Genomic DNA, 26,871 nt, shown 5'->3' on the forward strand with positions numbered 1-26,871 from the left:
TGGAAAATGGTCCAAATGCTTGGGCTCCTGTACTCATGTGGGAGACGATGAAGCTCCTGCCTCCTTGCTTTGGCCTGGTCCAGCTCTAGCTACTGTGGCCATTTGGGGAGTTAACCAGCAGGTGGAAGACCTCCTTCTGTGTCTCTCCCTCTCTTTCTCTGTAACTCTGCCTTTCAAATAAAATAAATCTTTAAAAACAAAAAACAAAAAAAACAGGGATTTCCTTCTTAGGAGGGTCACTGGCCTGTATTTTCCTGGGCTCCCCTCACCACAGGTTTATCAGAACTTTTGATTTTTACAGATCATTCAGGAGATCTGGGTCCTAGGGAAAAAAAAAAAAAGTTATTAATTATTCAAACTCACATAAAACTGACTTGTAACAAGAGCTCTTTTCTGATCTTTGGTGTGAAACAGCTCCCCTGCTAGTAAGCAGCTTCCGAGAAACTAGGAGGTAGTCGGTTGCCACTGAACAGAGGGCCACCTGGGACAAGGTCCCTTCCCCAGCCATGAAACAGCCCCCTAAATTTCTCAGTGCATAGCACTCCTGCAGTACTCCACATTGCCCTCTGCTGGGAGACAGCACAGACAGCAGTAAGGGCCCAGATTCATGACATGAGTTTGAGTCCCAATCCTGCCATTCCAGGCTCTAGGCCTCAGCCAATCCACTTCATCTTGCCAAGCCTGTATTTCTCATCTGCAAAACAAGTAACACTTCACAACATTGTTGGGAGAAGTAAAATACACAGAAAATGCCAGCAGTCTGCCTCGTAGCAGGCATTTGACCCACAGTCGTGATTTTCCTTTTGTTTACAGCAATGTTCCTGATTAAGGAACACTGGATTTAAATCCGGAAGGCCTCAGTTTGATTCCCAATTCTGCCTTTTAACATTCGGGGTTGGGTGTGGGGGTGGGGGTGGGGTGTTGTGAATCTGTTTCTTCTCCCCAGAGATCCCCCTCTGATTTGTGTGGTAATAATAAATAAGTTCAGTCTCATTAGCTGATTGACATACCTCATATATTTTTTTTCTTTGTTTAAGATTTATTTATTTATTTGAAAGGTAGAGCTAGAGAGAGATCCTCCATCTGCTGATTTACTCCCTAAATGGTCACAATGGTTGGGGCTGGGCCAGGCCAAAGCCAGGAGCCAGGAGCTTCTTCCGTGTCTCCCTTGTGGATGCAGGGGCCCAAGCACTTGGGCCATCATCCACTGCTTTCCCAGGCGCATTAGAAAGAGCGGGATTCAGAGTGGAACAGCCGGGACTCGAACCAGCACCCATATAGGATGCTGGAATCGCAGGTGGCAGCTTTACCCAGTACACCACAACACTGGCCCCACCTCATATACTGTCCCAGAACCAGGGACGACTGACTGCTTCTGATCTCGATTCTGTCTTCCACTCCCCCTCTTTTTCCTTAGAGGATCTACTACAGGTAAACCAGTCAAGTGACTAGAAAGCTCCTTTCAGGGAACAGGATGAGGAGACAAAGAATTTTGCATTAGTACATCTGTATTGAAGTTCTGTTTCCAGGTTCTAAGTGTCACTAAGGATAGGAAGAGATCAAGTTTTTTAGTTTTACTTGGGAGCACTCATGGCCTTACCACATATCTGAATATTTAAAATTATTAATCCAGAAATTGACTTGCTTCTTTACCTGTTTGGCATCTTCTCAAAGTTGAAAGCACAGAATTATCAAAGCTAGGAAGATAACTGTGAGACTGTGGATCTTTGTATTTTGTCCACAACCACCTAGAAACAACAACAGTCATAACATGCCTCACCTTTAGAGGGAGCTAGGTGGGGAAGTAAGGAAGCCTATTACTAATAGTTCAGCTTGATGTCCTCTGACACTTTTCCAGGATACCAGAATCCTGACTTTAATGCATTCATAAACAGATCACTTCTAGAGTTTGAAGCCCACCACTCTATGAGGAAACTTTTTCCAATGTAGCTGGACACACACATACACACACACATACATACCCAATTCCAGGTTAAGACATGTGTGAGGTACTCCTCCTTGTGTTGAAACTAATGGATTAATATAATGAAACGCTATTTCCAGTCTTTCATTCACCATTTACACTCACCCGCTATGTGTCCAGATACAGATACCATTAAGGAAACACGTAAGTGTAGTCACTCAGGTTTAATGATCCCATGGTTTGTTATTATGATTTGAACATATCACCTTTGTTCCATAAAGCCTGCTCATTGTGGACAATCCAGGTCACCTAGCCTTCCATTCAGAACATTCAACCCAAGCCTTCTACAACCCAAAACCCCACAAAACAGACCACCATGGCGAAAGAGACGTTGTTAGTCCAGTTATTGGCGAAGCATTAATCTTCAGGGTGCTAAGACCTTTTTAACCAGCGAGAGGAAATGGGAGAAAAGGAAATAATGGGAGGATTGAGTTTTCTGAGCACCTGCTTTCTAGACTGCCTAAGTAACAAGTCGCCTTTCCTTAAAGAGCAGGATTAATCTATTTATAACCAGCACTACATGACTCTCATGCCAGAAAGGACCCCAGCCCAGCTTCAGCTGGACTTCGACCACTTCCTCCTAGGGTCTCCACAGTCTTCCAGAATCTTCTACTGCAAACCCTCCTCCTTTTCCCTCTCCCCACAGAAGCAGAAACAGCTGGGAGCAAATCCCAGGGTGAACTCCTGGCATCCAGGCAGGACCAGAGCGTACCATTTGGATGCCCTCCCCATTGAGAAGCTAGGATTTTATATCTTAAAGAAAGTTCAACATTGAGAAGACAGTGAAGTCATTCACTCACAACCTCAGGTCAAGCAAGAGATCTATTTTAACCCTCCCCTGGCCAAAAGCAGGTCACTTTACATAGACTGCCAAGGCAGTGCCTAGGCCCTTACTAAACCAAGCTTCCTAGTTCCAAGATGAAATCATTATTGACCCTTTGGACTAGCAGACAATCTGTCACCATTTCCAAACTCCTGGTCCCTTTCCACACTGGCTTTAGGTCCCCAGAGAATTGGGGCAGCAGTGGACCACATTCAGAATGTGATGACGAGTAAACTGTCACTGTGCATGTTTAGAAAGTAACTGATCTCCCTTTGGAGTCACATTCACTCCTAGCTCTGAACTAGGAGCATAGTATTTTTAAAAACATCTTATTTTAAAGATTCGCACCCTTCCCTGACTCTTGCATCTCTTAGTCCTAACCTTACCTCCCTCTTCCCCTCAGATACACACCAACAGAAGCTCAACCTCTCCAGGATCTCTAGGGCCCCGGGGCAAAGCAGCATTAATGGCATTTGGCAGAAGACCCCGCCCCACACTGAAGAGTCCTCCCAGTTCAACACAGTGAAGACACGGATGAGAATGGGAGGGAAGCAGCAGTAGAAACCAGAGCCTGCCCCTTCCCACATAAGAGAGGCACAGAAATGTCAAGAGTTAGTGAAAACGGTATCATCTCTTGCCAGAGGGCCACCAGCTACCGCTGGCTGGGAGCCGCATTATTGCTTGTTTCTCCTCTGGACTGAAGTGCAAGATAGTCAGGATGGCCGTGAGCGTCTGCTGGCGGCCCAGGCTGTCGGGCAGGGTCAGGAAGCGGTAGATGATGTTCTTGAGGTACTCCAGGTTGGCGCCCTCCCTGCTCTGGTCCCTGGTATTCTTTTCAATGTGGCTCTGCAGGGCTCCCACCTCCTCGCGGTGTCGCTCCCCCTCTTCCAGCAGCCGGTCCTGCAGCTGATGCACCTCCACCTCCAGCCTGTGTTTCTGCTTCTTCAGCGACGTGATCTCCACCTCCTTGCGGGCCAACTGCTCGGCGTACAGGAAGAACGTGGGCTCGTTGCCCGCAGCAAGCTGCAGTGCTTGGGTCAGGCTATCTGGGGCAGACGGGTCGGCCGGGTCCCCTGGAGCCCCGGCCCCCACCGGGCTTCTGCGCCCTGGCAGCCCAGAAGACAAGGCCACGGCGCGCAGCTGCTCCAGCTCCAGGTCCTTCTCGGCGAGCACGGCCAGGGCCCGGTCCCGCTGCTTGTGCAGCTCCTCCTCCAGTTTCAGCGTGCGGTCCCTGAAGTCCAGCCGGCTGCGCTCCAGCTCGTGCCGGTGCAGCTGCTGCAGCCGGGCCAGCTCCTGCTTCCAGGCCTCTGCCTCCCCCTGGTGCTGCCGCTCCAGCTCCTCACACGACAGCCGCAGGGAGATGTACTTCTCCTTCAGCTCGGCAAGCTGCTCCTGGGCGGCCTCCAGCTCCTTCGCCACGTTGCCATCTTTGGCATTCTTGCTCTTGAGGACAACCTGGGCCCTCATCTTATACCGTTCGAATTCTTCCTTCAGCTGCTTCAGCTCCTGCTGGTAGTAGAGCGCAGAAGCCTTCTCCCCATCAGTGGCGTCTGAGCTGCCCACCGTGTCCAGGTCACAGAGCTTCTCCACATCCAGGGTCACCTGGCTCTTCCTGGCGGCCACCTGCAGCAGTCTCTTCAGCTTCTCCATCTTATCCCTGAGGACGTTGACGTCCAGGCTGGACTCCTCCCCATGGCTGTCTAGAGGGGACCGGCTGGAGGCTGCCAGGGCCAGGGTCTTGTTCTCCAGGTCCAGCTGCAGAACGCGCTCCTTCAGCTTCTGGATGGCCAGCTGGTCCTTCTGCTTTGCCTTCTCGTACGTGCCCAGCAGCTCAGACACCTCAGATATCTGATTCTCCAGGGACGCCACCCTCTGCTCTTCCACCTGAGACTGCTGGCGGAGCTGATCTTCCGCAAGGGCTGTCTGCCAAAGACAAGACCAGAATACGGTCAGAAAAGTCACAAAGCCCCATGGCAAACTTTGTGTGCGTGTGTCCGGGGAGGAGGGCGACCGAGGGGAGCGTTTGGGGATTTTTCCGTTGATGCAGGATCCAACAGAAGTTCCTCTACCTGCTTGGGTTCTGCCCCCAAATACATATCATCTCAAACGATATGAAGCACCTCTGCACACCTGCTGTCACTCTGCTTTAGCGCTTCCACTTTCTCCTATCAGCTCACACCCAGCTTTGCTGTCTATCATATGTCACCTCACCCCGAACCCTATCATGAAATTACAGGACTTTGCTTTTCTCTTTCTCTATTCCTGGAAGTACAAAACTGAGTTGGATCTCCCTCCACCTGGACAGCAGACACTGTCATGACAGACAAACCTTGACAGAAAGCAATTACCATGGTTTATTTCTTCTGGGAAAATCCCTCTAGCTGCCTTCAGCTACCCTGCCCATGGGTACACAGCTACAGGCACACACTCGCTCTTTCACTGCACAGCGGCCGCTCGATGGCAGCTCGGAGAGCAGCTGGTACAGTGCCAACGCCCAGCAGCTCAGAGGGGCCTGGCTCCGACCCAGCCTAGGCTCGGAAACTCCACATCCTGTTGCAAGCACACTCCCAGGAGCTGGTCAACACCACCGCAGGAAAGGCTTTTCCAGGGCTCCCTGGTGCAACTTTTCAAGTAGCAGCAAAAATGACAGTGCAGCCACTTAGTTCTAAGTACCAAAGGAGGAGGGAAAAACAAAACCCCTCTTATCTCGCACTTCAAGCGAAATGACGGATATGTGAAGGAGATGAGGATAATTACCTTTCTCATTTCCTGCTGCAGCTGAGCCTGGAAATGGCTCTTGAGGCGAGCGGCCTCTTCCTGAAGCTCTTGGAGCCGGGGGTCCGGTCGATTCTTCTCCTCTCGGATGGCCTGCAGTTCACCTTTCAGCTCCTCCACCTGCCGGCTCAGCTGCTTGGTCTGCAGTTCGAAGCCTTCCATCTGCTCGGCTGCATAGGCCCGCCCGGCCAGGGCTTCCCGCGTCTCTTCCAGCCGAAGCTCCAGGTCCTGACGCTGGGTCCTCTCCTCCTGCAGCAGCTTCTGGAGCTCCCGGAGCATCAGGGCATGGTCACTCTGCTCCTGGGCCCTATCATGCTGCTGCGTGATCAGCCGGGCTTTGGTTTCGGCTATCTGCTCCTGCAGCCCCTTCAATTCTCCCTCCAGGCGGCCCCTCTCCTCTTCCGCCTTCTTATTGGCATCCTCTAGGTCCTGTTTCATCTTCTTCTTGTCGGCCAGGTAAGAAGCCTCCATGCGGGACTTCTCCTGGGTGACTGTAGCCAAAGAGCTGGTCAAAGTAGCCAGCTGAGTCTTCAGCTGGTGCAACCTCTTGTCCACCTCCCCACCTGCAAACGGCCCATCCCCACTGCTGCTGCTAACGCCGCTCTCCGACCCACTGGCCTCTTCCGACTTCGCAGGCGGTGGTCCGCGGGCCGGTCTGTCATCTTCTACCCCAAACTCACCCTTGATGCTGCTCAGACTGGCCGCAGTGTCCAGGCTGGTGGCGGTGCCGGTGCTATCCTCGCTGTGAGTGGAGCACCGGTCATCCACAGAGTCAGAGAAGGTGAGGCCTGGAGGCTGGACACCTGCGAGGCCCACATCCGCCTCGTGGGATACCGACAGCACCTTGATGCTGGCCTCCAGCGCCTCCTTCTCCTTCAGCAAGCTTTTGTAGGCGCGGACCACGTCCTTGAGCCTGGCCTGGTACTGGAGGAGCTGCTTCTTCTGAGACTCGATGGTTTCCAGCAGGTCCTTCTTGCTCGGGCCGCCCCCAAAATTCATCCCAAACTTCTCCATGGGGGCTGTGACCGAGCTGCTCCACGTCAGCGTTCCAGCAGTCCAGGAGAGCGACGCGACTACGCGGGCGGAGCCAGCAGGCGACGAGGAAAAGGTTGTCCCGCCGCGGCCGCACAGCTGCTCCACAGAGGTGTCCAAGCCCGGATGCGGGGTGGCGGGGCCGCCGGACAGAGGCCAGGGGGGCGGGAGCGGGTCCGCTCCTGGAGGCGGGGCGACGCTGGCGCGACAGGAGCTCCCGGCCTGGGAGCGCCCGCGCTAGCCTCGAAGCTGCTCCGCCCTCTCCGCTCCTCCGGGCCTCATCGGCCCGGCCCCGGCCGGCCCCCTCGGCCCACAGTTGGCTACAGGTTTACGCCGCGGGTGGCTCCATCTCGACTTCTTAACTACCGCAACCGGCCGACCACAGAGCTTCCGGGTCCGCAGGAAGTGACGCCAGCGCGTCGCCCTAGGCTCCGCCCCTACCGGCCGCGAGGTGGGCGGGGCTCCTTTAACTGGGGCTGCGGAGAAGTGCTGCCGGGAACCTCGGGGGCCGGGGCTTGCGGAGAGCGAAGGAAAGGAAGTTGAGGACCAGCGAGCGCAGTTGGTTTGCCCTTGGGCTGCGATCCGCGACCGACAGGGGGCGACGTTGCACTGCATTCTTAACAAACACTCCAGTGACCCATGCGTCCAGCCACAAGGACTTGGGGCTCAGGACCTGTGTCCCTAAAGGCCAACAATAAATGTTCCCATTAGGGCTATGAACACTGCAGCCCTTCCTAACACGGCACTTGGCACCTAGCTGGCTTATGGAATGCACATGGCACCTTACCATAGTTCCGTTGAGTTTAGTCAACGAATATTGATAGAGGACACCTTGCCGCCATGAGGTTCATCCTGAATGCGAACTATACGCCGGGAACCTCACAAGAAAATTGTTATTTAGGGGCGGGCATTGGGGCACAGAAGCTTAAGCGGACGCTTGGGATACCCGCATCCACTATGTGAGTGCAGGTTGAGTCCCCGCTTCTTCGCTTACCACCCAGTTTCCTGCTAATGCCCTTCTGGGAGGCAGCAGAAGGTAGCCCAGGTCGCTGGGTCCCTGAGACCTGGGTAAGAGTTCCTGGCTCCTGGCTTTGGTCTGACTGGTTCCTGGCTGTTGCAGGCATTTGGGGAGTGAAGCAGCAGATGGAAAAATCTTTCCCTTCTCTGTCTCTCCCTCTAGGTCACTTTGCCTTTCGAAGGAAGGAAGGCAGGAAGCAGGATTTTGCTATTTATTCTCCTGTGCAGATACATTAGCACTGTTTTACAGATGGGACATAAGGCACAGAGGTAAAGTAAGGGTCGGCGCTGTGGCAAAGCAGGTGAAGCTGCTCATTAAAATCCTGGCTGCTCCACTTGAGATCCAGCTCCCTGCTAATGTGACCACTCACGTGGGAGACCCAGGAAAAGTTCTTGGCTCCTGGCTTTGGATCGGCACAGCTCCAGCCATTGTGGCCATGTGGGGAGTGAGCCAGTGGATGTAAGACCTCTCTCTCCTTGTCTCTACCTCTCTCTCTCTCTCTCTTTTTTCTTTTATTTGACAGAATTATAGACAGTGAGAAAGAGACAGAGAGAAAGGTCTTCCTTCCATTGATTCACTTCCCACATGGCCACGATGGACGGAGCTGTGTCCATCCGAAGCCAGGAGCCAGGGCTAGCCTTCACTGCTTCCCCAGGCCACAGCAGAGAGCTGGACTGGAGGAGGAGCAACCGGGACTAGAACCAGCACCCATATGGGATGCCGGCACCACAGGCGGAGGATTAACCTAGTGAGCCACAGTGCCAGCCCCTGTAACTCTTTCAAATAAAATAAATCTTAAAAAAATAAAAAAGGAACTCAGAATCGAGTGAGAAAACAGACATGCAAAGAAGTCCTGCTATCATACCAGTATGAATGGGAATATTCAAAATTCAAGGGAAGAGACGGGAGCCCTGTCTAGGGAATGCATAGAGGACTCTCAGGGAAACACTCTGGAATTTGAAAGACAAGCAGGGACGAGGGAAACCAGCACTTGGGGCAGGTGGGAAAGTTCCATCAAGCTCTGGGGCATCAGAGTCTGACTCACCTTGAAGAGTCATCTTTGGCCGGCACCGCGGCTCAATAGGCTAATCCTCCACCTAGCGGCGCCACCACACCAGGTTCTAGTCCCGGTCGGGGCACCGGATTCTGTCCCTTGCCCCTCTTCCAGACCAGCTTTCTGCTGTGGCCCGGGAAGGTCGTGGAGGATGGCCCAAGTGCTTGGGCCCTGCACCCCATGGGAGACCAGGAGAAGCACCTGGCTCCTGGCTTTGGATCAGCGCGGTGCGCCGGCCGCAGCACACCAGCCGCCATTGGAGGGTGAACCAACAGCAAAGGAAGACCTTTCTCTCTGTCTCTCTCTCTCACTATCCACTCTGCCTGTCAAAAAAAAAAAAAAAAAAAGAGTCATCTTCAAGGCAGTAGCTGAGGACATGTGGAGGTGATAACAGTAGGTGACAATCCAACCAAAGGCATTTAGATTTTATCATAGGTAGTAGTAAATGAGAGGACTTTAAGCTGAAGAGCAAGGCATTATCAAGACTCCTATGATAGGGCCAGCTGGTGAGACGTTGGGCTAAGCAGTCATCTGCAGTGCCGGCATCCCATATGAGTGCTGATAGTCCTGGCTGCTCCACTTCCAATCCAGCTGCCTGCTAATGTGCTGGGAAAAGCAGAGTGGAAGATGGCCCAAGTGCCTAGGCCCCTGCCACCCACCAGATGGAGTTCTCCTAGCTTTGTCCTGGCCCAGCCCCAGCCGTTGCAGCCATTTGAGGAGTGAAGCAACAGATGGGAGATCTCTCTCTCTCTCTCTGTATCCCTCCCTCCCTCCCTTCCTCTCCCTCCTTCCCTCCCACTCCGCCCCCTTTACTCTGCCTTTCAAGTAAATAAAAATAAATCTTTCTTTGAAAACATTAATCTCCTCCCATGACAGTGTGAAGAGGCTTTCATGGGGAAGAGGTGGTAATGACACAGGGCAGTGACAAAAGAGATGCAGAGAAAGATGATTAAAGAGCTGAAGACCTGGAACTGATCGGACTTGGCAACCACCAGTTGTGTTATTACATTGGGCCTCTTTTAAATGTACTTTTCAACCTTGGAAAAGCCTTCTTAGGAATGTAAGTCATAAAAAACGGTCATGGGGCCAGTGCTGTGGCATAGTGGGCTAAGCCTCCACCTGCAGGGTCCCATATGCGTGCTGGTTCTAGTCCCAGCTGCTCCTCTTCTGATCTAGCTCTCTGCTATGGCCTGGGAAAGCAGTGGGGAAAAAAAAATGGTCATGCACTCACTGATACCTGGTTCCCAAAGTCTGTTCTCATTACAGGTTCAAGGTCAAGCCAGGACAGCCCAGGGAGATCTATCTAATCAGACCCAGCCTGCGCTGCACAAAGCCATCAGTTAGATTATCTCCTGTTTGTTAGGACAACTATTAATTAGGACAAATGCAAGTCTCCTTCTATAGAGAAAATGATAAGGATCACTGAAGCCAAATCCTGAAAACTAGAAGAACTGGGATTTGAACTATGCCCTGAAATAGTGCCGGAACGTAGTAGACACCCAACAGCTGTTGAATGAGTGACTACATGGATGAAGGTTTCCTGGTTCCTAGTTCAGCTCCACTCTAGTCCATAAACCACTGATCACAAAAGTCCATTGGGAATGCAGAGGAGCCAAAACGCCCGCCCTTGCTCCGCTGAGCAACCTATCAGCCCAGTTCAACCCCAAAGCACCTGTCTGGCACTGACCCAGCCCCCACCACGGAAGAAGTTAATTAACTCCTAGCTTACTGTTGTCCTCAGATGCTAAAAACGAGAGGGAAAATTACATAGGAAGCTCTTAGGGTCTAGGGAGGCAAGGTCTTCACACAGCCCCCGGGGTGGGTGTGCATCCATAATCCAGGTCCGCAGATAGAGGCTGCCTGGTCCCAGACGGCGAGGCGGTGTTCCGGGGGAGGGCTGCGGCGAAGGTGGAGTCCTCCAGTGGTCCCGGAGAGCCTGGCCAAGACCGGGACGCATCCACGGGTCCTACGGTCTGCGGAGGTGTGAAGCAGGTTTAAGGCCGGCGCTTGGGCAACTTCCTCGTCCACTCCCGTGCGCTCCTCCCACGGCTTCCAAACCACCTACTACGCGCAAAATCCCTCAGCGGGCGCCCGGACTGGAGGGGGGGAAGTGCATAGAAAAGGCCGAAGCCCCCAGAGAGCGACACCGGTGCCCAGAGCGAGCTGGATGCAGCGATTCGAGGGTGGGCCGGAGGCCCGCGGTGGAGCGACCAAACCTTTCCCTATCGGCGCTCGGGCTGACAGCGCCACAGGCCTGACAGCGCGCTGGAAACACGCGAGCCCCAGGCCCGCGCGCCCCGGCCAGGCTGCGGAGCCCCGCTCGGGTTCGGTTCCTCCCGGAGTCGCGGGCTGGGGGCGGGGCCCGGCGGGGCGGGCCCGCGGTGACGTCGCGCGGGCCGGGACGCGCGGAGGCGGCGGCGGCGGCGGCGGCGCCTCCTCCTGCTGCTGTTGAGCCCCATCCCCCCGCGGCCGGCCGGTTCCAGCCCGCACCCCGCGTCCGTGCCCGCGCCCCCGCCCCCGGGCCCCGCCATGGGCCTCACCGTGTCCGCGCTCTTTTCGCGGATCTTCGGGAAGAAGCAGATGCGGATCCTCATGGGTGAGGCAGATCGACCCAGCGGCCCGGACCAGGGCGCCGGCCGCGGCGCAGCCCTCCTGCCCCCGCGTCCCTGCAGCCCGGCCCACCTGGGTCTCTGACCCGGAGTCCTCCCCCACTGCCACCGCCTAACGCACTGGGGGCCCCTGCGCTCGAGCGGGTCCTGGCCTGCAGCGCCAGCCCCGAGGCCCGAGACCCCGAGCTGCCGGCCTGGGTGGGTGCTGCTCCCTCCGCCCCAGCCCGGCTGGGAAGAAGGGAGGATTCCGCCCTTGGAGACGACTTTTAAAAGGAGCGCGGCCTTCCTCGCATGTCCCTGGCCGCCCAGGCCTCTCACGCCCCCGGCCCACTTTGGGGGCAGGAGTTGGCGCACGCACCCCGACTGCCCTCCAGGCCCGAAGGTGGGGAGCGGCGCGCACCTGCAGGCGCTCTCGCCCTCCGCCCGTCACCGCCCGCTGGCCCGGGCTCTCGGCTCCCCGGTCTCAAGGGGGCCCCCTCGCTCCCGCCTCCATCCCTGTACTCTTCCCCGTTGCAGTTGGCTTGGATGCAGCCGGCAAGACCACAATCCTGTACAAACTCAAGTTGGGGGAGATTGTCACCACCATCCCCACCATAGGTGAGCGCGGGGGCGACGCGGGGGAGGCCGTGCCGGGCCTTCTCAGGGTCTGCTCATCGGGTGTCCTGCCTCGGGCCCTTATCTGGAGCTCACCCTGAAACCAAGCCGGCTACCTGAGAAGTGGGTCAGGGTGTCTCTGCGTGTGGGATGGTGTCGGGGCGGGGTGGTGACCCAGGCCCGCCCCCCACCCCCCGCCGCTTGACTGCTGGGTCCCTTGGGGTCCCGTTCCCTCGGGCCTTGTTCACTGATCGCCTTTTGGTTTTGTGTCCCTGCTGAGATCCAAGTAGTTCTAGTGAGTTTCTTCCTTTCAGAACTTTTTCTCGTATTTTTTTTCCCCCAATGATCTGTAGGCTTCAATGTGGAAACAGTAGAATACAAGAATATCTGTTTCACAGTCTGGGACGTGGGAGGCCAGGACAAGATTCGGCCCCTGTGGCGGCACTACTTCCAGAACACTCAGGTGGAGTGGGCTGGGGGCGGGTGCGGGGGGGGGGGGGCGTGTGGGAGGTGGGGAGACGGAGAAAGTCCGGGCTACGCCAGCGAGCTAGGAAGAGCCCCTTCCCCAGTTTGACCCGCTTGGACTGGCTAGCCGCAGCGCATCCATCCCAGTCTGCCTCATTCATTTTCTGAAACTTAGCCACCTGACACTTGTGCAGAGAGGCAGGGTTCCCCGGGGCCACGCTATGCGATCCCAGGGCCACACTGAGCGATCCCGGGGCCACGCTGCGCGATCTCACTCCCATCGCGGGTCAATGCCTGGGACAGAAGCTGGATCCTTTGCAGTGCTGCCACTAGTTTATGTCAGGATTTGTGCGGGGCGGAAGTTACTAGTTGCTGAGAAGGGTTGACAGAGGTGGGTTGGGAGAAAGGGCCAGACCAAGGAGGAAGGGCCAGACTAGACTCCAGGTGGGACTGAGTGCGTTCCCTCCCTCTCCTGCTCTCTGCCCCGCCCCTCAGGGCCTCATCTTCGTGGTGGACAGTAATGACCGGGAGCGGGTACAGGAATCGGCGGATGAGCTTCAGAAGATGGTGAGGATCCGGGGTCCCTGAGCCCCCCAGCTTGGGGACACAGATGCCTGTGTTAGTGTGGAAGTCAGGAGTGCCCGGTGGAGCTGTCTGGGGTAGTGGGGGGTGGGGGAGGGAGGGCCAGGAACCCGACTTTCTTTTTATGCGCTCCGATATGTTGTGTGTCTTACCAGGTTTGGGATAAGGCTGACTTACCTGAGTCCCATGCCTTTACACCCAGCCCTGAGGAGAGGGTGGGGAAAGAGGGCTTCTAAGCGTCCCCTTATGCTCTTGCTCTTTCCATTTGGAATCATACAATAGTATGTTTTTCCCGCAAAGAGGGCAGGAGGGAAGAGAGAGCTTGGGGCCCCCACGGGCCCACGGGTTCCTCCTCTGTCCTCTGCTCTCAGCTACAAGAAGATGAGCTGCGGGACGCCGTGCTGCTGGTGTTTGCCAATAAGCAGGACATGCCCAATGCCATGCCCGTGAGCGAGCTCACCGACAAGCTGGGGCTCCAGCACTTGCGAAGCCGCACGGTGAGAGCCCAACCCCCTTGCTCCACATCCTGCCCGTCCCTGGGGCGTCACAGGCACCCTGCCGCTGACCTCTCTCCTTTCTTCCCCCTTACAGTGGTACGTGCAGGCCACCTGTGCCACCCAGGGCACGGGCCTGTATGATGGGCTGGACTGGCTGTCTCATGAGCTGTCGAAGCGCTAACCAGCCAGGGGCAGGCCCCTGCTTCCCGGAAGCTCCCGCGTGCATCCCGGGGGTGACCAGACGCCCGGACTCCTCAGGCAGTGCCCTTCCCTCCTTCTTTCCTCCCCCACAGACACAGGCCCCTTGTTCCTGCTCCTGCCTGCATGTTCTCTCTGTCGTGGAGCCTGGAGCCTCGCTCTCCGGGCACAGAGGGGTCCCCTCTCCTGCCTGCTCAGGCCTGGGGAAGAGCTTCCTGGCCAAGGCCCCCTCTTCCAAAGGAGGAGCAGGGATCTGGGTTTACTTTTGGTTTTTGTTTGTTTGTTTTGTTTTGTTTCTGTTTCGGGTGTACCCTTGGGGCCAGGTTGGGGGAAGGTGAGGGCTCCGGGTGGTGCTATGGTGTGGCACTGGATATTGAGTAATAAATTTGCTGTGGTTTGTACGTGGTGTCGTCTGTAGTCTAGGAGCGGGAGCTGGGTTACTGGGTGCAGAGAGACCTCAAAGGAGTTTCAAAGCCACAACAACCCCCGTATTCCCACACACCCTTGTCTGACCTAACTTCTCTCCCCTTATTCTTGGACAGGAATACTGTAGGGTATTGAGTGGAGGAAATCTCATTGCCTCTCCAATACCCAGAAGCCTTTGCTGAGGGCACGAAGATCTGCCTTCATGGTTGCTTAAAACACATACCTCTACTTCCTGTCCTTCTGCTAGCTACTTAGAATGGTAGTTCTTTCTTTCTTTCTTTCTTTCTTTATTTGACAGGTAGAGCTATAGACAGTGAGAGAGAGAAAGGTTTTCCTTCCGTTGGTTCACTCCCCAAATGGCTGCTACGGCCGGCGCTGTGCTGATCCCAAGCTGGGAGCCAGGTGCTTCTTCCCGGTCTCCCATGTGGGTACAGGGGCCCAAGCACTTGGGCCATCCTCCACTGCCCTCCCAGGCCGCAGCAGAGAGCTGGACTGGAAGAGGAGCAACCAGGACTAGAACTCAGCGCCCATATGGGATGCTGGAGCCGCAGGCGGAGGATTAACCAAGTGAGCCACAGCACTGGCCACAGAACGGTAGTTCTTAATGACTGCTTTTTTGCACATTAAACTTGAGGGGAAGAAAATGTGCATTAAATACACAGGTCCTGAAGCACACCTCAGAAAAGGGGATTTGTTAGGACTGGTATGAGACCCAACAACAACATGAATCTCTTTTTCTTTCTTTCTTTTCTTTTCTCTTTCTTTTCTTTTTTCTTTTTAATTTGAGAGGCAGATTTACAAACAGACAGGGAGAAACTTAGAGAGAAGTCTTCCCATCTGATGGTTCACTCCCCAAATGGACACAATGGCTGGAGCTGGACCAGTCTGAAGCCAGGAGCTTCTTTCAGGTCTCCCACGCAGGTGCAGGGGCCCAAGGACTTGGAGCATCTTCTACTGCCTTCCCAGGCCATCAACAGAGACTTGGATTAGAAGTGCAGCAGCCAGGACATGAACGAGCACCCATTTAGGATGTTGGCACTGCAGGGGGAGGCTTAGCCTACTATGCCACAATACCAGCCCAGAAAACATGAATCTTAAAAATTACTCAAGAGGGGGCTGGTGTACAGCAGGTTAAACCACCACCTGCAGTGCTGGGATCCCATATGAGCAACCAGTTCAAGTCCCAGCTTCTCCACTTCCAATCCAGCTCTCTGCTAATGCACCTGGGAAAAGCAGTAGAAGACAGCCCAACTGCTTGGGCTCCTGCCTCCCACATGGGAGAAGCAGAGGGAGTTCCACATTCCTGGCTTTGGCTCACTCTGGCCCAGCCTTGGCTGTTGTGGCCATTTGGGGTGTGGACCAGTGAATGGAAGATAACTGTGTGTGTGTGTGCACACGCGCGTGCACGCATGTGTGTGTGTGTATCTCCATCTCTCACTGTGACTCTGCCTTTCGAATAAATCTTTTTAAAGAAATTACCCAAGGAGGAGTGTTCTGTGTGTCCACAATTTCAGCTTGTTGCTACATAGACCCTGGGAGGCAATAGTGATGGCTCAAATAGTTGAGTCCCTGAATTGAGGAAACCTGAATTGAGTTCATTGTTCCTGGCTTCAGCCTGGCCCTGTCCTAGTTGTGAGCATTTGGAGGATGAACCATGCATCACATATGGGAGTGCTGGTTTGAGTCCTGTTACTCTGCTTCCAGTCCAGCTTCCTGCCAATGTGCCTGGGAACACAACAGATGACGGCCAAGTACTTGGGTCCATGCCATCTGCATGGGAGACCTAGATGGAGTTCTAGGTTCATGGCTTCAGCCTGGTCCAGCAAAAACTGTTGTGGACATCTGGAGAATGAAGCAGCAGGTGGAAGATAAGTCTCTCTCACTGACTCTCCTTCTCTGTCACTCTGCCTTTCAAATAAATAAATAAAGCTTTTTAGAAAGGTTCATGCCAAGTGTATTTTTTAAATGTAAAAAAAAAAAATGTAATTACCCAGATGATTCTGGCACTATTAGTCTGTTAGCCTTCTTTTACAAAATACTGGTGGCACCTGGGGATTGCAGGGCCCCTGCTGCACGCCTCTGGGACTTTCTACCTGGGGAGACTCCCAGCTATGGTGAAAGGGAAAGCGATTGCAAGGAGCCAGCGTTGTGGGCTGTTCTCCAAATGGGGTTGGCTCTATCCGTTTCCCATTGACTCTCAGCAAACTTAAACCCATCATCTCCACCACCATTTCTTTTTTGCCTTCCTCTCTTCTGCCTTCCTGGTGTCTGTTTCCCCGAGTTCTGGACTGGGTTCCCTTTGTGAGCTTTGCAGGGGGAAGAGTTCCAGAAGCAATTACACATGGGCTACGTGGGCGAGGAAAGGCGGGCAGCTCCGGCTGTCCAGCGGGTGCCTGTCCTGCCCAGCAGCAGTGCCTCTGGGCCTGGGGAGGAGGGTCTTCTCGCCACCAAGGCCCTCACCCTGATCCTGAGCCAGCCCTCTCATCAGCCTGAACACTTCAATCCTCCAGCTAGGGTTTCCCCACTCTCCACAAAGTGACTTCTGAGACATTTTAACCTCATCCCCTCAAGGGCCATATGGCTGATAGATATTTCCTGGATATCTTGAATTTTAAAAAATACTTGAGCTACAAAGGAGCCAACAGAACCCACTTCTTAGGGAGGAAAGAGGTTGATTTCTATCCTGCTATCAACAGGAGAAAGAGGTAAGGAAAAGGAGGGACCCGCCTAGTGTCACAGGTTACAGTTCTCATTCATGGTCTTAGCTCAGCCTACCTCAGTGCCCAGAGTGGCATAGGGAGACGAATACTGGAGGCTCTGGACCCTGTTTCCCTGGGTCATGGACTGATGTTGCTGGACCAGCACCTTTTCTTGGGACAAGAGGCAGCCCTCACAGTCACAATGCCCCCGGGTCACAGAGGTGCCAGGCCCCAGGCCAGCCCCTGGTTGGGAAGTTCCCCCTGGGGACGTCTTCTGGTGGGTACTCTAGGCCTTATTGCAGGCCCTATGGCCTGTGAAACCTCAACACTGGGGGGAAGGGTGGGCTGGACAGCGTCATCACCCGTGGGGCTGGCCCCATGGATAAGGTGGAGTGGATACACAGACACCCCAAGGCCGAGGACCTAAGGGTTGGGCTCATCAACTGGGCAGGAACTTACCTCACCTATGAGGCTTACAAGAACTCAGTTACTGCTACTGCGAAGACTTTGGGCAGGCGACAGGTAACAAGATGAACTTGGAACCGGAACCAATTTTTGGCATGGCCAAGCTCTCCCGTGTGTGTGTGTGTGTGTGTGTGTGTGAGTGTGTGTGTGTGGCAGTGGAGCTACACGCACAACCTGATCATTTTCCTTGCCTCTGCCACTGTCAGCCCAAGACCTTTCTCTTCCAGGCTTTGGCTCACAAGTCTCCATTGCTTGAACTGCCCTCTATAAACCTATCTATTCCACAGAGGAAGCCTCAACCTTGGCCTTGCTGCCTTGTCCTGCTCCGGCTGCTCCCTACCCTGCACCCCAGCACAGGGCGGCTTTGTCATCACAGAGAGGTGGAGAGCCGAGGCTAGAAGGCAGAACTGTGGGCACCTGGGGAAAGTTGGACCAGGGGAGTCAGTGCAAGGCCTATGTTGAGCTTTGAGAATGGGTTCCTTCTAGAGGCCCTAGGCCCCTCTGGGATGGTTTCAGAGTAAGGCAGGAGAGAGTCCTCTTGTTCCTAACAAGGTTGACCACAGCTAAACCAGTTACATCCCGACTATCTGATGCTCCCATCTTCATGCCTGGAGCCTGGGGACCTGCCTCTTAGAGCTTAGGTCTGCTCCAGCCAAGTTGGCTTGGTGGCCCTTAGAGATGGATTGATTGGCTGAGCCTGCAATCCAAGGCAGCAATGGGAGGAAAAGTGACTCAAGCCAGAACATTTCTTAGAAAATGAGGTATCAAAGGGCAGGGGTGGGGGGTGGGGGCTGGCCTGTTAGCTGGAAGAGGTGAGCACCCAAAACCTCTCCCTATGTCTCCAGTGATGGAGAGGCCCAGAGACCTTTTGACCCCTCTCTTGGTTGGGAGACCCCAGGGCTGACGTGGAAGGGAAGGCGATTGGCCCGGGTGAGGGTGGCAGGGTTCCTCGGTGCAGTCACGGGGCAACACTGATTTTCCTCTTCTCCCCCACAATGGCCCCAGACCTGGGAGCTCCTGGTGAGCAATGAGCACGAGACACAGGCCGTAGTACGGCTGAAGAGCTTGCAGGGCCTCTACCTGCTGTGTGAGACAGACGGCACTGTGTGCCATGGCCGGCCGAGGAGCAGCCACCATGGCTGCTTCCTACTGCGCTTCCACCGGAACGGGAAGTGGACCCTCCAGTGCATCATCTCTGGCCGCTACCTGGAGTCCAACGGCGAGGACGTGTTCTGCAACTCCCGGGTCCTCTCGGCATACCACATGTGGACACCCCGGCCAGCTCTGCATGTCCACGTAATCCTCTACAACCCCACCAGCAACACCTATGCCCGGGCTGACCCTACAGTGGGCCGCATCTGGGTGGATGCAACAATCCCTTGCCTGGAGGAATGTGGGTTCCTCTTGCATTTCCAAGAGGGATGCTACCACTTGGAGACATCGACACACCACTTCTTGTCCCACGTAGACCGCCTAGTCACCCAGCCCTCGTCGCAGACAGCTTTTCACATGCAAGTGCGCCCTGGAGGCCTTGTAGCCCTGTGTGATGGAGAAGGAGGCACGTTATACCCACAGGGCACGCATCTGCTTCTAGGACTGGGCTCCAATCCCCTGAGGGGCGAGGAGTGGTTCATCCTACAGCGCTGCCCAGCCTGGGTCAGCCTCAGATCAAAGACTCGAAGGTTCATCTCAGTCATCTATGGCAAGTTCTGGGCCCAGCACAGCCACAGAGGGAGGGAGGGCCAGTTGTAGAGAAGAGAAAAGTGTGTCTGGGATCAGCAAGGATTTCTAAACCTACTACTAAAGAGAATCCTAGGGTCCACAGGGGAGAAAGATAGAAAAGTGGGGATATGGAGGGCCAGCATCATGGTGTAGTATGTAGTAGTCACTGCCTGTGATGCCAGCATCCTATATGGGCGCCGGTTCCATTCCCAGTTGCTCTATTCCCAATCCAACTCCCTGCTGGTGGCTTTGGAAGGGCAGCAAAAGATGGCCCAAGTCCTTGGACCCCTGCACCCATGTCGGAGACCCAGAAGAAGCTCTTGGCTTCTGGCTTTGGCCTGGACCAGCCCCAGCCATTGTGGCCATCTGGGGAGTGAACCAGCAGATGGAAGATTCTCTGTGTGTGTGTGTGTGTGTGTGTGTGTGTGTAACTCTGACTTTCAAATAAATAATTTAATTTAGAAAAAAAAAAAGCAGTAGGGATACAGGCTTTAGGGGAAAGCAGCCTGGGTCTTCCCCAGATTACTATGGTCCAATACATTTGAAGAAGGTTGAGGAAGGAAAGGAGAGGAGTCCCAGGGAAGAAGCATGGAGGATGGGCTGGAACTGAGGGCGAGGACAGACTCGGGCTCGCTCTGACGTGTGCTTGCTCTCCAGATGCTGAGGTGTGTGCTGCCTCTGAGCGCTTGACCTCAATGTCCTTGTTCCAGTTTGAATGTGACAGCGAGAGCCCCACCTTGCAGCTTCGCTCAGCCAATGGCTACTACCTAGCCCAGGTGAGACCTTGGCCTTCTGTGCAAGAGAAACCTTAAGCTCTGAGCTCTCCCTCTCCAGACATACTTTCTCCTTCTTCAGGGGTAGGAGATTAGTTAATGAGGTGAGCTGTGGAGGTCCTTGTCCAAAACCCTCCATTGTCACCCAGTGGCCTCATACTTTAAAAAAAAAAAAAAAACTATTGAAGCCTGTAATTTAGATACATTATGTTTTTTATAATACACATATATTATACATTAATTATGTACAGTTGGCCCTCTGTATTTGTGGACTCCATATTGGTGGAGTCAACCCATTGTGGATTCAAAATGTTAGCTAGGCTGTGATGGTTCTGCCCGTACTGAACAGGTACAGGCTTTTATTCTTATAATTATTCCCTAAACAATGCAGTATAACAACCATTTCCATAGCATTCACATTGTATATGGTGCTATAAATAATCTACAGAGGATAAAGTACAGTGGAGAATATGCGGATTATGTGCAAACACTACTCCATTTTATCCAAGGGACTTGAGCATCCATGGATTTTGATATCCATGGGGTAGTGGAGTGTGCGGTTCTGGAACCAATGCTTTATGGATATCAGGGGATGACTGTATGTTGTAAAGATACTATGTATATACTATGTATGGCAATTGTATGCATATAGTGCACCCTTTTACGTGCGAAATTGAGTGCATTTTGACAAATGCATACACTCATGCAACCATGCCACAAGCAGACCAACTTACAAAATGTTTCCGTCTCCACAGAAATTCCTTCTTGCCCATTTATAGTCAGTTTTCCTCCATCTCTGATTCCCTGCTATCACTAATCTGTGTTCTGTCTGATGGATTACATCAGTCCACTCTAGAATTTCAGATACATGGAATCACAGGGTATGGACAGTATTAATGCTTCTTTTACTTAGTACAATGCTTTTAAGATACATCCTTGACATTGTATGTATCAGTGTTTATTCCTTTTCATTGATGAGTAGTGCTCTAAAATACTATACTATTATGTATACCAGTGTTCATATAATACTTAAGTATTATAATGCCCTTTTTAAACATAAACATTATTTATCCATTGACTTACTGATCAACGTCTGGGTTTTTTGGGCTATTGTTATGAATAAAGTTTTATTATGAAGAAAGTTGTTATGAACATTCATGTACAAGTCTTTTTGTTCGTCTGTATTTTCCTTTACCTTTGGTGAATACCAAGGGGTAGAATTCCTAGGTCATATGTTAGATGTGAGTTTAACGTTATAATAAAATGTCAGTTTTCTGGCCGGCGCCACAGCTCACTAGGCTAATCCTCCGCCTGCGGTGCCGGTACACCGGGTTCTAGTCCCGGTCGGGGCGCCAGATTCTGTCCCGGTTACCCCTCTTCCAGGCCAGCTCTCTGCTATGGCCCAGGAGTGCGGTGGAGGATGGCCCAAGTGCTTGGTCCCTGCACCCCATGGGAGATCAGGAGGAAGCACCTGGCTCCTGGCTTCGGATCAGCGTGATGTGCCAGCCGCAGCGCACCAGCCGTGGCGGCCATTGGAGGGTGAACCAACTGCAAAAAGGAAGACCTTTCTCTCTGTCTCTCTCTCTCACTGTCCACTCTGCCTGTCAAAAAAAAAGTCAGTTTTCTAAAGTGACTATATAATTTTATGCTCTTGCCAGTGATATATGAGGGTTCTAATTGCTCCTTGTCTTCCCCTACACTTGTTATGGTATGTATTTTTAATGTTAGTCACTCTAATGGATATATATTATTGTATCTTACTGTGACTTTAATTTGCATTTATCTTGTCTTTTGTCATTTTTAGTAGCTTTTCATGAACTTTTTGGCTCTTCATATATTTTCTCTTGTAAGATGTCTGTCCAAATCTTTTCCCCATTTGTCACTGAGTTGTTTGTCTTATGATTGATTAGTAGGAGTTCCTTGTATGTTCTAAATTCAAGTCCTTTACCAAATACATGCCTGGTAAACATTCTTTCCCAGTGTGTATGTGTGCATGTGTGTGTGTGATTGTGTTGCATTTTCACCTGCTTAATGGTGTCTTTTGAGAAGCAAATTTTTAGTTTCAGAAGTCCAATTTGTCCATTTTTTAAATGGTTACTACTTTTTTTATCCCAAGAAATCATTGCCTACAACAAAGTTGTGAAGAATTTCTGTTTTCTTCTAGATGTTTTATGATTTAGCTTATACTTGTATGTTTATGATCCATTTCAAAATTATCTTGTGGTCAGAGCTAAGGTTCATTTCTCTCCATAATTAGCTGGACTCGGGGGCAGTAGGAGAGCTGAGGCCTAAGAACATTCTCCAAAAATGATCAGAAAGCATAAAGCACATTCTTGAAGAATGAAAAAGATGGGGAGGTGGGATGTGGAGAGAAGCTCTAGTAATGAAAATGACGGGGAGAAAGATGAGGGAGTCAATCTTCATTCCTCTTCCAGAGGCGCCACAGGACAGTGATGGCTGATGGGCACCCAATGGAGTCGGACACTTTCTTCCGTGTGCACTGGAACTGTGGCAAGATCATCCTGCAGTCCTCCAACGGGCGCTTCCTGGGCATTGCAGCCAATGGCCTTCTGATGGCCAATGCCACTATCCCAGGTGAGCCAAGTCAGGGACGCTTTCAGAGGGGGCTGAAATAAGGGTTTAAGAAAAAAAGAAAGAAAAACGGGGCCAGGGTTGTGGTGTAGCAGGTTAAGCTGCTTGCTGCCTGCAGCACTGGCATACTGTGTAGGTGCCAGTTCGAATCCCAGCTGCTCCACTTTCAATCCAGCTCCCTGCCAATGCACCTGGGAAATCAGGAGAGGATGGGCCAACTGCTTGAGCCCCTGCACCCACATGGGAGACCCAGAAGAAGCTCATGGCTCCTGGCTTTGACCTGGCTCAGCCCTGGCCATTGTGGCCATTAGAGGAGTGAACCGGCGATGACGGATCTCTTTCTCTCTCTGTCTCTCCCTCTCTCTGTAACTCTGCCTTTCAAATAAAATAAAATAAATATTAAAAAAGAGAGTCAGAAGATTTGGGTTTGTGTACTTGCTCTCTCCTTGAGCAAACTACCTCTTTAAGCCTCAGTTTCACTGTCGGGAGAACTAGAGATATCTGCCCCACTACTTCATGGAGTTGTTACATGGATTAAGGAGATTAACACATCACAAAAGATTTAATATTACTGAAATGTCATGTGCCCCCCACTGTGTTAAGTGCTCTCACAAATGTCTCACAAGCAGTTAGTATAAGACCTGGAGTATAGCAGATGTTCATTAAATGTTAAAATGTTAGGGGTCCGGTGCTATGGCTCACTTGGTGCCGGGTTCTAGTCCTGGTTGCTCCTCTTCCAGTCCAGCTCTCTGCTGTGGCCCAGGAAGGCAGTGGAGGATGGCCCAAGTGCTTGGGCCCCTGCACCCGCATGGGAGAACAGGAGGAAGCACCTGGCTCCTGGCTTTGGATTGGCATAGCACCAGCCATAGTGGCCATTTGGGGGTGAACCAAAGAAGAAAAACCTTTCTCTCTGTCTCTCTCTCTCTCACTGTCTAACTCTATCTGTCAAATAAATCAATTTTAAAAAAGTTAAAATGTTAGGGTGGGCCTAGGGTTTAATGGTTAAGATCCCACAGCCCATACCAGAAGGCAACACCTGACTCTGCTCCTGACTCCAGTTTCCTGGTAATGCAGACCCGGGGAGGCAGGGGTGATGGCTCCAGTAATTGGGTTACTGCCACCCATGTTTTGGGAGACCTGGATTGAATTCCTGGCACTCTGTAGGTATTTGAACAGTGAACTAGCAGATGGGATCCATCTCTCTCTCTCTCTCTCTCTCTGCCTCTAAAAAAATTAGTACACAACTCTTTGTGTATTAAGAAAAGTTAGAATCTTGACAACACCCTTCTGCAATGAGTGTTCTTCCTCCTGCTTGCTTCTGGAGAATACCTCAATAATCCCTTCCAATTCCTTTCAGGCCCAAACGAGGAACTGGCCATTCGATTTACTAACCGGCCTTTCCTGGTGTTGCGAGGTCGGTACGGGTACGTGGGCTCCTCGCCGGAGCACGACCTCTTGCAGTGCAATCTGGACCAGCCCGACTGCATTCACCTCCTCCCCTGCCGCCACGGCATCTACCACTTCCAGGGTGAGTGGCTCCCCTTCCCCTCACAGTGCAGCCCTGTCTTAGCCCCAGCTCACACTTCAGGGCCTGCTCATCTTACGTCATAAAAGGAAAAACAAGATTGCTGCTTGTTCTCACATCTCAAGACCCCAGAGTGGGTGGACAGGACAGAAACTACTGGAATCCCTTCTGGCCCCACTGTGTCTCCACAGAGGGCTGTACCGGCACAGGCAGGGGCGGGGGCCCCAGGAGGGTGGCATGGCTCCAGGAGGCCCCTGGGAGTCAGGACTGCTGGAGGACAGCCCACCAAGCAGCCCACCAACCCGAGCTCCTCTCTCCCAGCACAAGGTGGTTCCTTCTGGTCAATCACATCCTTTGGCACCTTTCGCCCCTGGGGAAAGTTTGCCCTCAACTTCTGTATAGAGCTTCAGGGAAGCAACTTGCTCACCGTGCTGGCACCCAACGGCTTCTACATGCGAGCTGATCGAAGCGGCACCCTACTGGCAGACAGCGAAGATATTACCAAAGAGTGTATCTGGGAATTTTAGGTAAGGGAGTGCGGGGAAAGCCCCGGGGGTGGGGGCAGAGGGTGGGAGAGGAGCTGAGGGTGAGAGAAAGGAGGTGGGTGGGGAGGCCTGTTGTGGGAAGACCAAAATGCAAAATGCACTCCTGCACGGATTTTTGTTTTACTGCCTCACCAACAACTGTTTCCTGACTTGGTCACTGCAAGTCCATGGAGGTCTTTGTGGACGCCCCAACTTGAACTTGGCTTCAGAAAGAAGTCAGATCTAGGTTTCTCCCTGTGTTGCCACACTGACTTATGTGCTTGCGAGCAAGCATGGTGGAGATAGGGTGAGGTGTGCTTGGGTATCTCTGTCTCCACTGATGCAGAATTTTACCTTGTTTGTAAGTAACATGGCTTGCTTTGAGGGTGTGTAGCTGGGGGTGGAAGATATGTGCTTTCTATTCTATACACTTTGAATCCCTACCTTCCCTGGGCTAGAGTTGGCTCTCAGATTCTCACCTCCAACCCTGACCCTTCTCCTGAACTCTGACTGCTTCTCCCTTTCACTTTCTGATGGGCAGTCACCATGACTTGGTCCTCCAGGCCGTCCATATCAGCAGAGCTGCAAGCAGCCTCCTCGTCCTGCCATCCCCAGGGCTGCTCCCAGAGAAGGGCGATTCTCCTCATCCTGCTGTCCCCAGGGCCACCTCAGGCACCACTGCCGCTAGCTCAGGCTCAAGACCTCGGTGCCACCTCTCCAAGCTCCCTTTAGCTCCCTTCATTAAAGTCTGCAATTTCCTGGGTGCTTCCTGAACAATGCCTCTTTAGTGCTCGATCCTTCACAATAACCGTGGCTTCCACTTGGTTCCTGGCATTTCACCGAGAGCCAGCCTGTCTCCCAGCACTCGCCAGCAGCACCTCCCGCAGCCAAATCCAGTCCGTGCAGTCTCCTCTTTACATCATCTTGGTTTTGCTGACCTGCTGCTTCCCTCCATCATTCCCTAATCATAGCTCTTCAGGGCACCCCACTGCTCTGAGTCCTGTCCCTTCACGAGTGACCTCACTTTCCCAGCTGGAGAAGTCACAAGGATGTTGGAGAAAATACTTCAATTTGGATATCTGACCGATGTAGATTCACAAGCTAGTCAACTTCAGGCTTTATCAGCTGTATGACCTTAGGGAAATTGCTTTAATATTTCAAGGCCTCAGGTTTCCCAACCATAAAATGGGAATGATAGCTACCCAATAGGTATTGCAAAGGTTAAAGGATGATCTCAATCTAAATATAGGCCCTCATTAGAGGTTGGCTGTTTATCCATTTTTCTACCAGTTTTTTTTTTTTTTTTGATAGGCAGAGTGGACAGTGAGAGAGACAGAGAGAAAGGTCTTCCTTTTCCTTTGGTTCACTCCCCTAAATGGCCGCTACGGCCGGCACACTGTGGCCGGCACACCACGCTGATCTGAAGCCAGGAGCCAGGTGCTTCCTCCTGTTCTCCCATGCGTGTGCAGGACCCAAGCACTTGGGCCATCCTCCACTGCCTTCCTGGGCCACAGCAGAGAGCTGGACTGGAAGAGGAGCAACCGGGACAGAATCCAGCGCCCCGACTAGGACTAGAACCTGGGGTGCTGGTGCCGCAGGTGAAAGATTAGCCAAGTGAGCCGTGGTGCCGGCCTCTACCAGTTTTCTTACGATAGCCAAAGTGAGAACTAGAAAATGAAAGGCCTCCATTTTCTTACCCCAGGAAGAGTTTGGGTAGAGCTAAATTTCTCAGCTCCCTTTCGAGCCCGACATGCTAGTAGCAGTGTGTTGCAGTGGTGAAGAGCTCACCTCGAAACTCAGGTTGTTAAATTTGTTGTTTGACCTTGACCAACCGAAGCCAAAGCCTGTTTCTTGTGAGTCAATGGGAATCCAGTATTGATCTCGCAGGGTGGTAGTGGAGAGTACTGAGCCTATCAGTGTGGGATCCTTGGTTAACATTCTAGCCCCCAGCACATTCTCACCCTTCGGGGGTCCTCCCCGACCCAACACCAGCTCTTAGTAAACTTTCCTGTCCACCACATTCTGCCTTGGGACTCTAATGGACATTTTTTTGCACCAATGATTCAATTTTTTTAAAATTATTTTTATAAATTAACTCCACATATGCCCAGCATTGATCATCTTATTCCATCACTTCCCATAGGATTTTCCCTGGTGTTCTAAAAGCCAGAGATCAGCCCACAATCTCAGTTGATTGCTGAAGGTTTCTTCTGTTCCTTCTTCTTCCCACAGGTCAATGGGGTACCACCTTCCAAAATACAAATCCTCCAAGAAAGACTACTGCCCTAAATGGAACGGGAACCCCGGAGTCAAGATCCAAGAGAAGAATATCTGTTACACAACTTTTCCTACCCAGTTTAGCAAAACACCTGTTTCAAGCAAAAATACAACATAATGGGCCACCCAAAGAGCCTGTGTGCATCTGACTCCGGACAGAAAGGGGGTCTGCATGAGGGTGGGGACGGAGGCTGCAGGCCCTCTACATGCAACCAGGAGAAAGGAGACAGCTGAGAT

The 26,871-nt window shown here is 52.7% G+C and overlaps 3 protein-coding genes across 4 annotated transcripts; 2 read left to right on the top strand and 1 right to left on the bottom strand.

Moving 5' to 3' along the window:
- Nucleotides 1-3,434: 3,434 nt before the first annotated feature.
- GCC1 (GRIP and coiled-coil domain containing 1) lies at nt 3,435-6,596 on the bottom strand. Its single transcript, NM_001171279.1, is given in 2 exon segments — nt 3,435-4,730; nt 5,565-6,596. Coding segments are annotated over 2 exon segments (2,328 nt in total).
- Nucleotides 6,597-11,088: 4,492 nt separating this feature from the next.
- On the top strand, nt 11,089-14,032 carry ARF5 (ARF GTPase 5). The gene is made up of 6 exons (XM_002712085.5): nt 11,089-11,282; nt 11,812-11,892; nt 12,243-12,352; nt 12,850-12,921; nt 13,308-13,433; nt 13,528-14,032. The coding sequence occupies exons 1-6, from the start codon at nt 11,216-11,218 to the stop codon at nt 13,612-13,614; spliced, it is 543 nt and encodes a 180-aa protein (XP_002712131.1). The 5' UTR covers nt 11,089-11,215; the 3' UTR covers nt 13,615-14,032.
- A 2,946-nt stretch (nt 14,033-16,978) lies between these two features.
- On the top strand, nt 16,979-26,836 carry FSCN3 (fascin actin-bundling protein 3). 2 transcript variants are annotated; one of them, XM_008258187.4, is made up of 7 exons: nt 16,979-17,278; nt 18,227-18,923; nt 19,601-19,719; nt 22,152-22,311; nt 23,666-23,836; nt 24,155-24,360; nt 26,590-26,836. In XM_008258187.4, exons 1-6 carry the CDS (start codon nt 17,135-17,137, stop codon nt 24,358-24,360), a joined length of 1,497 nt encoding a protein of 498 aa, XP_008256409.2. In that variant the 5' UTR covers nt 16,979-17,134; the 3' UTR covers nt 26,590-26,836.
- The last annotated feature ends 35 nt before the right edge of the window (nt 26,837-26,871 follow it).

The sequence above is a fragment of the Oryctolagus cuniculus genome, chromosome 3 (assembly GCF_964237555.1).
Source record: "Oryctolagus cuniculus chromosome 3, mOryCun1.1, whole genome shotgun sequence".
NCBI lineage: Eukaryota > Metazoa > Chordata > Mammalia > Lagomorpha > Leporidae > Oryctolagus > Oryctolagus cuniculus.

Coding starts and splice junctions, on each gene's coding strand:
- ARF5 (XM_002712085.5), top strand. CDS start 11,216: ATGGGCCTCACCGTGTCCGCGCTCTTTTCGCGGATCTTCGGGAAGAAG. Junction 11,893..12,242: donor CACCACCATCCCCACCATAG/GTGAGCGCGGGG, acceptor AATGATCTGTAG/GCTTCAATGTGGAAACAGTA. Junction 12,922..13,307: donor CGGATGAGCTTCAGAAGATG/GTGAGGATCCGG, acceptor CTCTGCTCTCAG/CTACAAGAAGATGAGCTGCG.
- FSCN3 (XM_008258187.4), top strand. CDS start 17,135: ATGGATAAGGTGGAGTGGATACACAGACACCCCAAGGCCGAGGACCTA. Junction 17,279..18,226: donor AGACTTTGGGCAGGCGACAG/GTAACAAGATGA, acceptor CAATGGCCCCAG/ACCTGGGAGCTCCTGGTGAG. Junction 18,924..19,600: donor GTTCATCTCAGTCATCTATG/GCAAGTTCTGGG, acceptor CTTGCTCTCCAG/ATGCTGAGGTGTGTGCTGCC.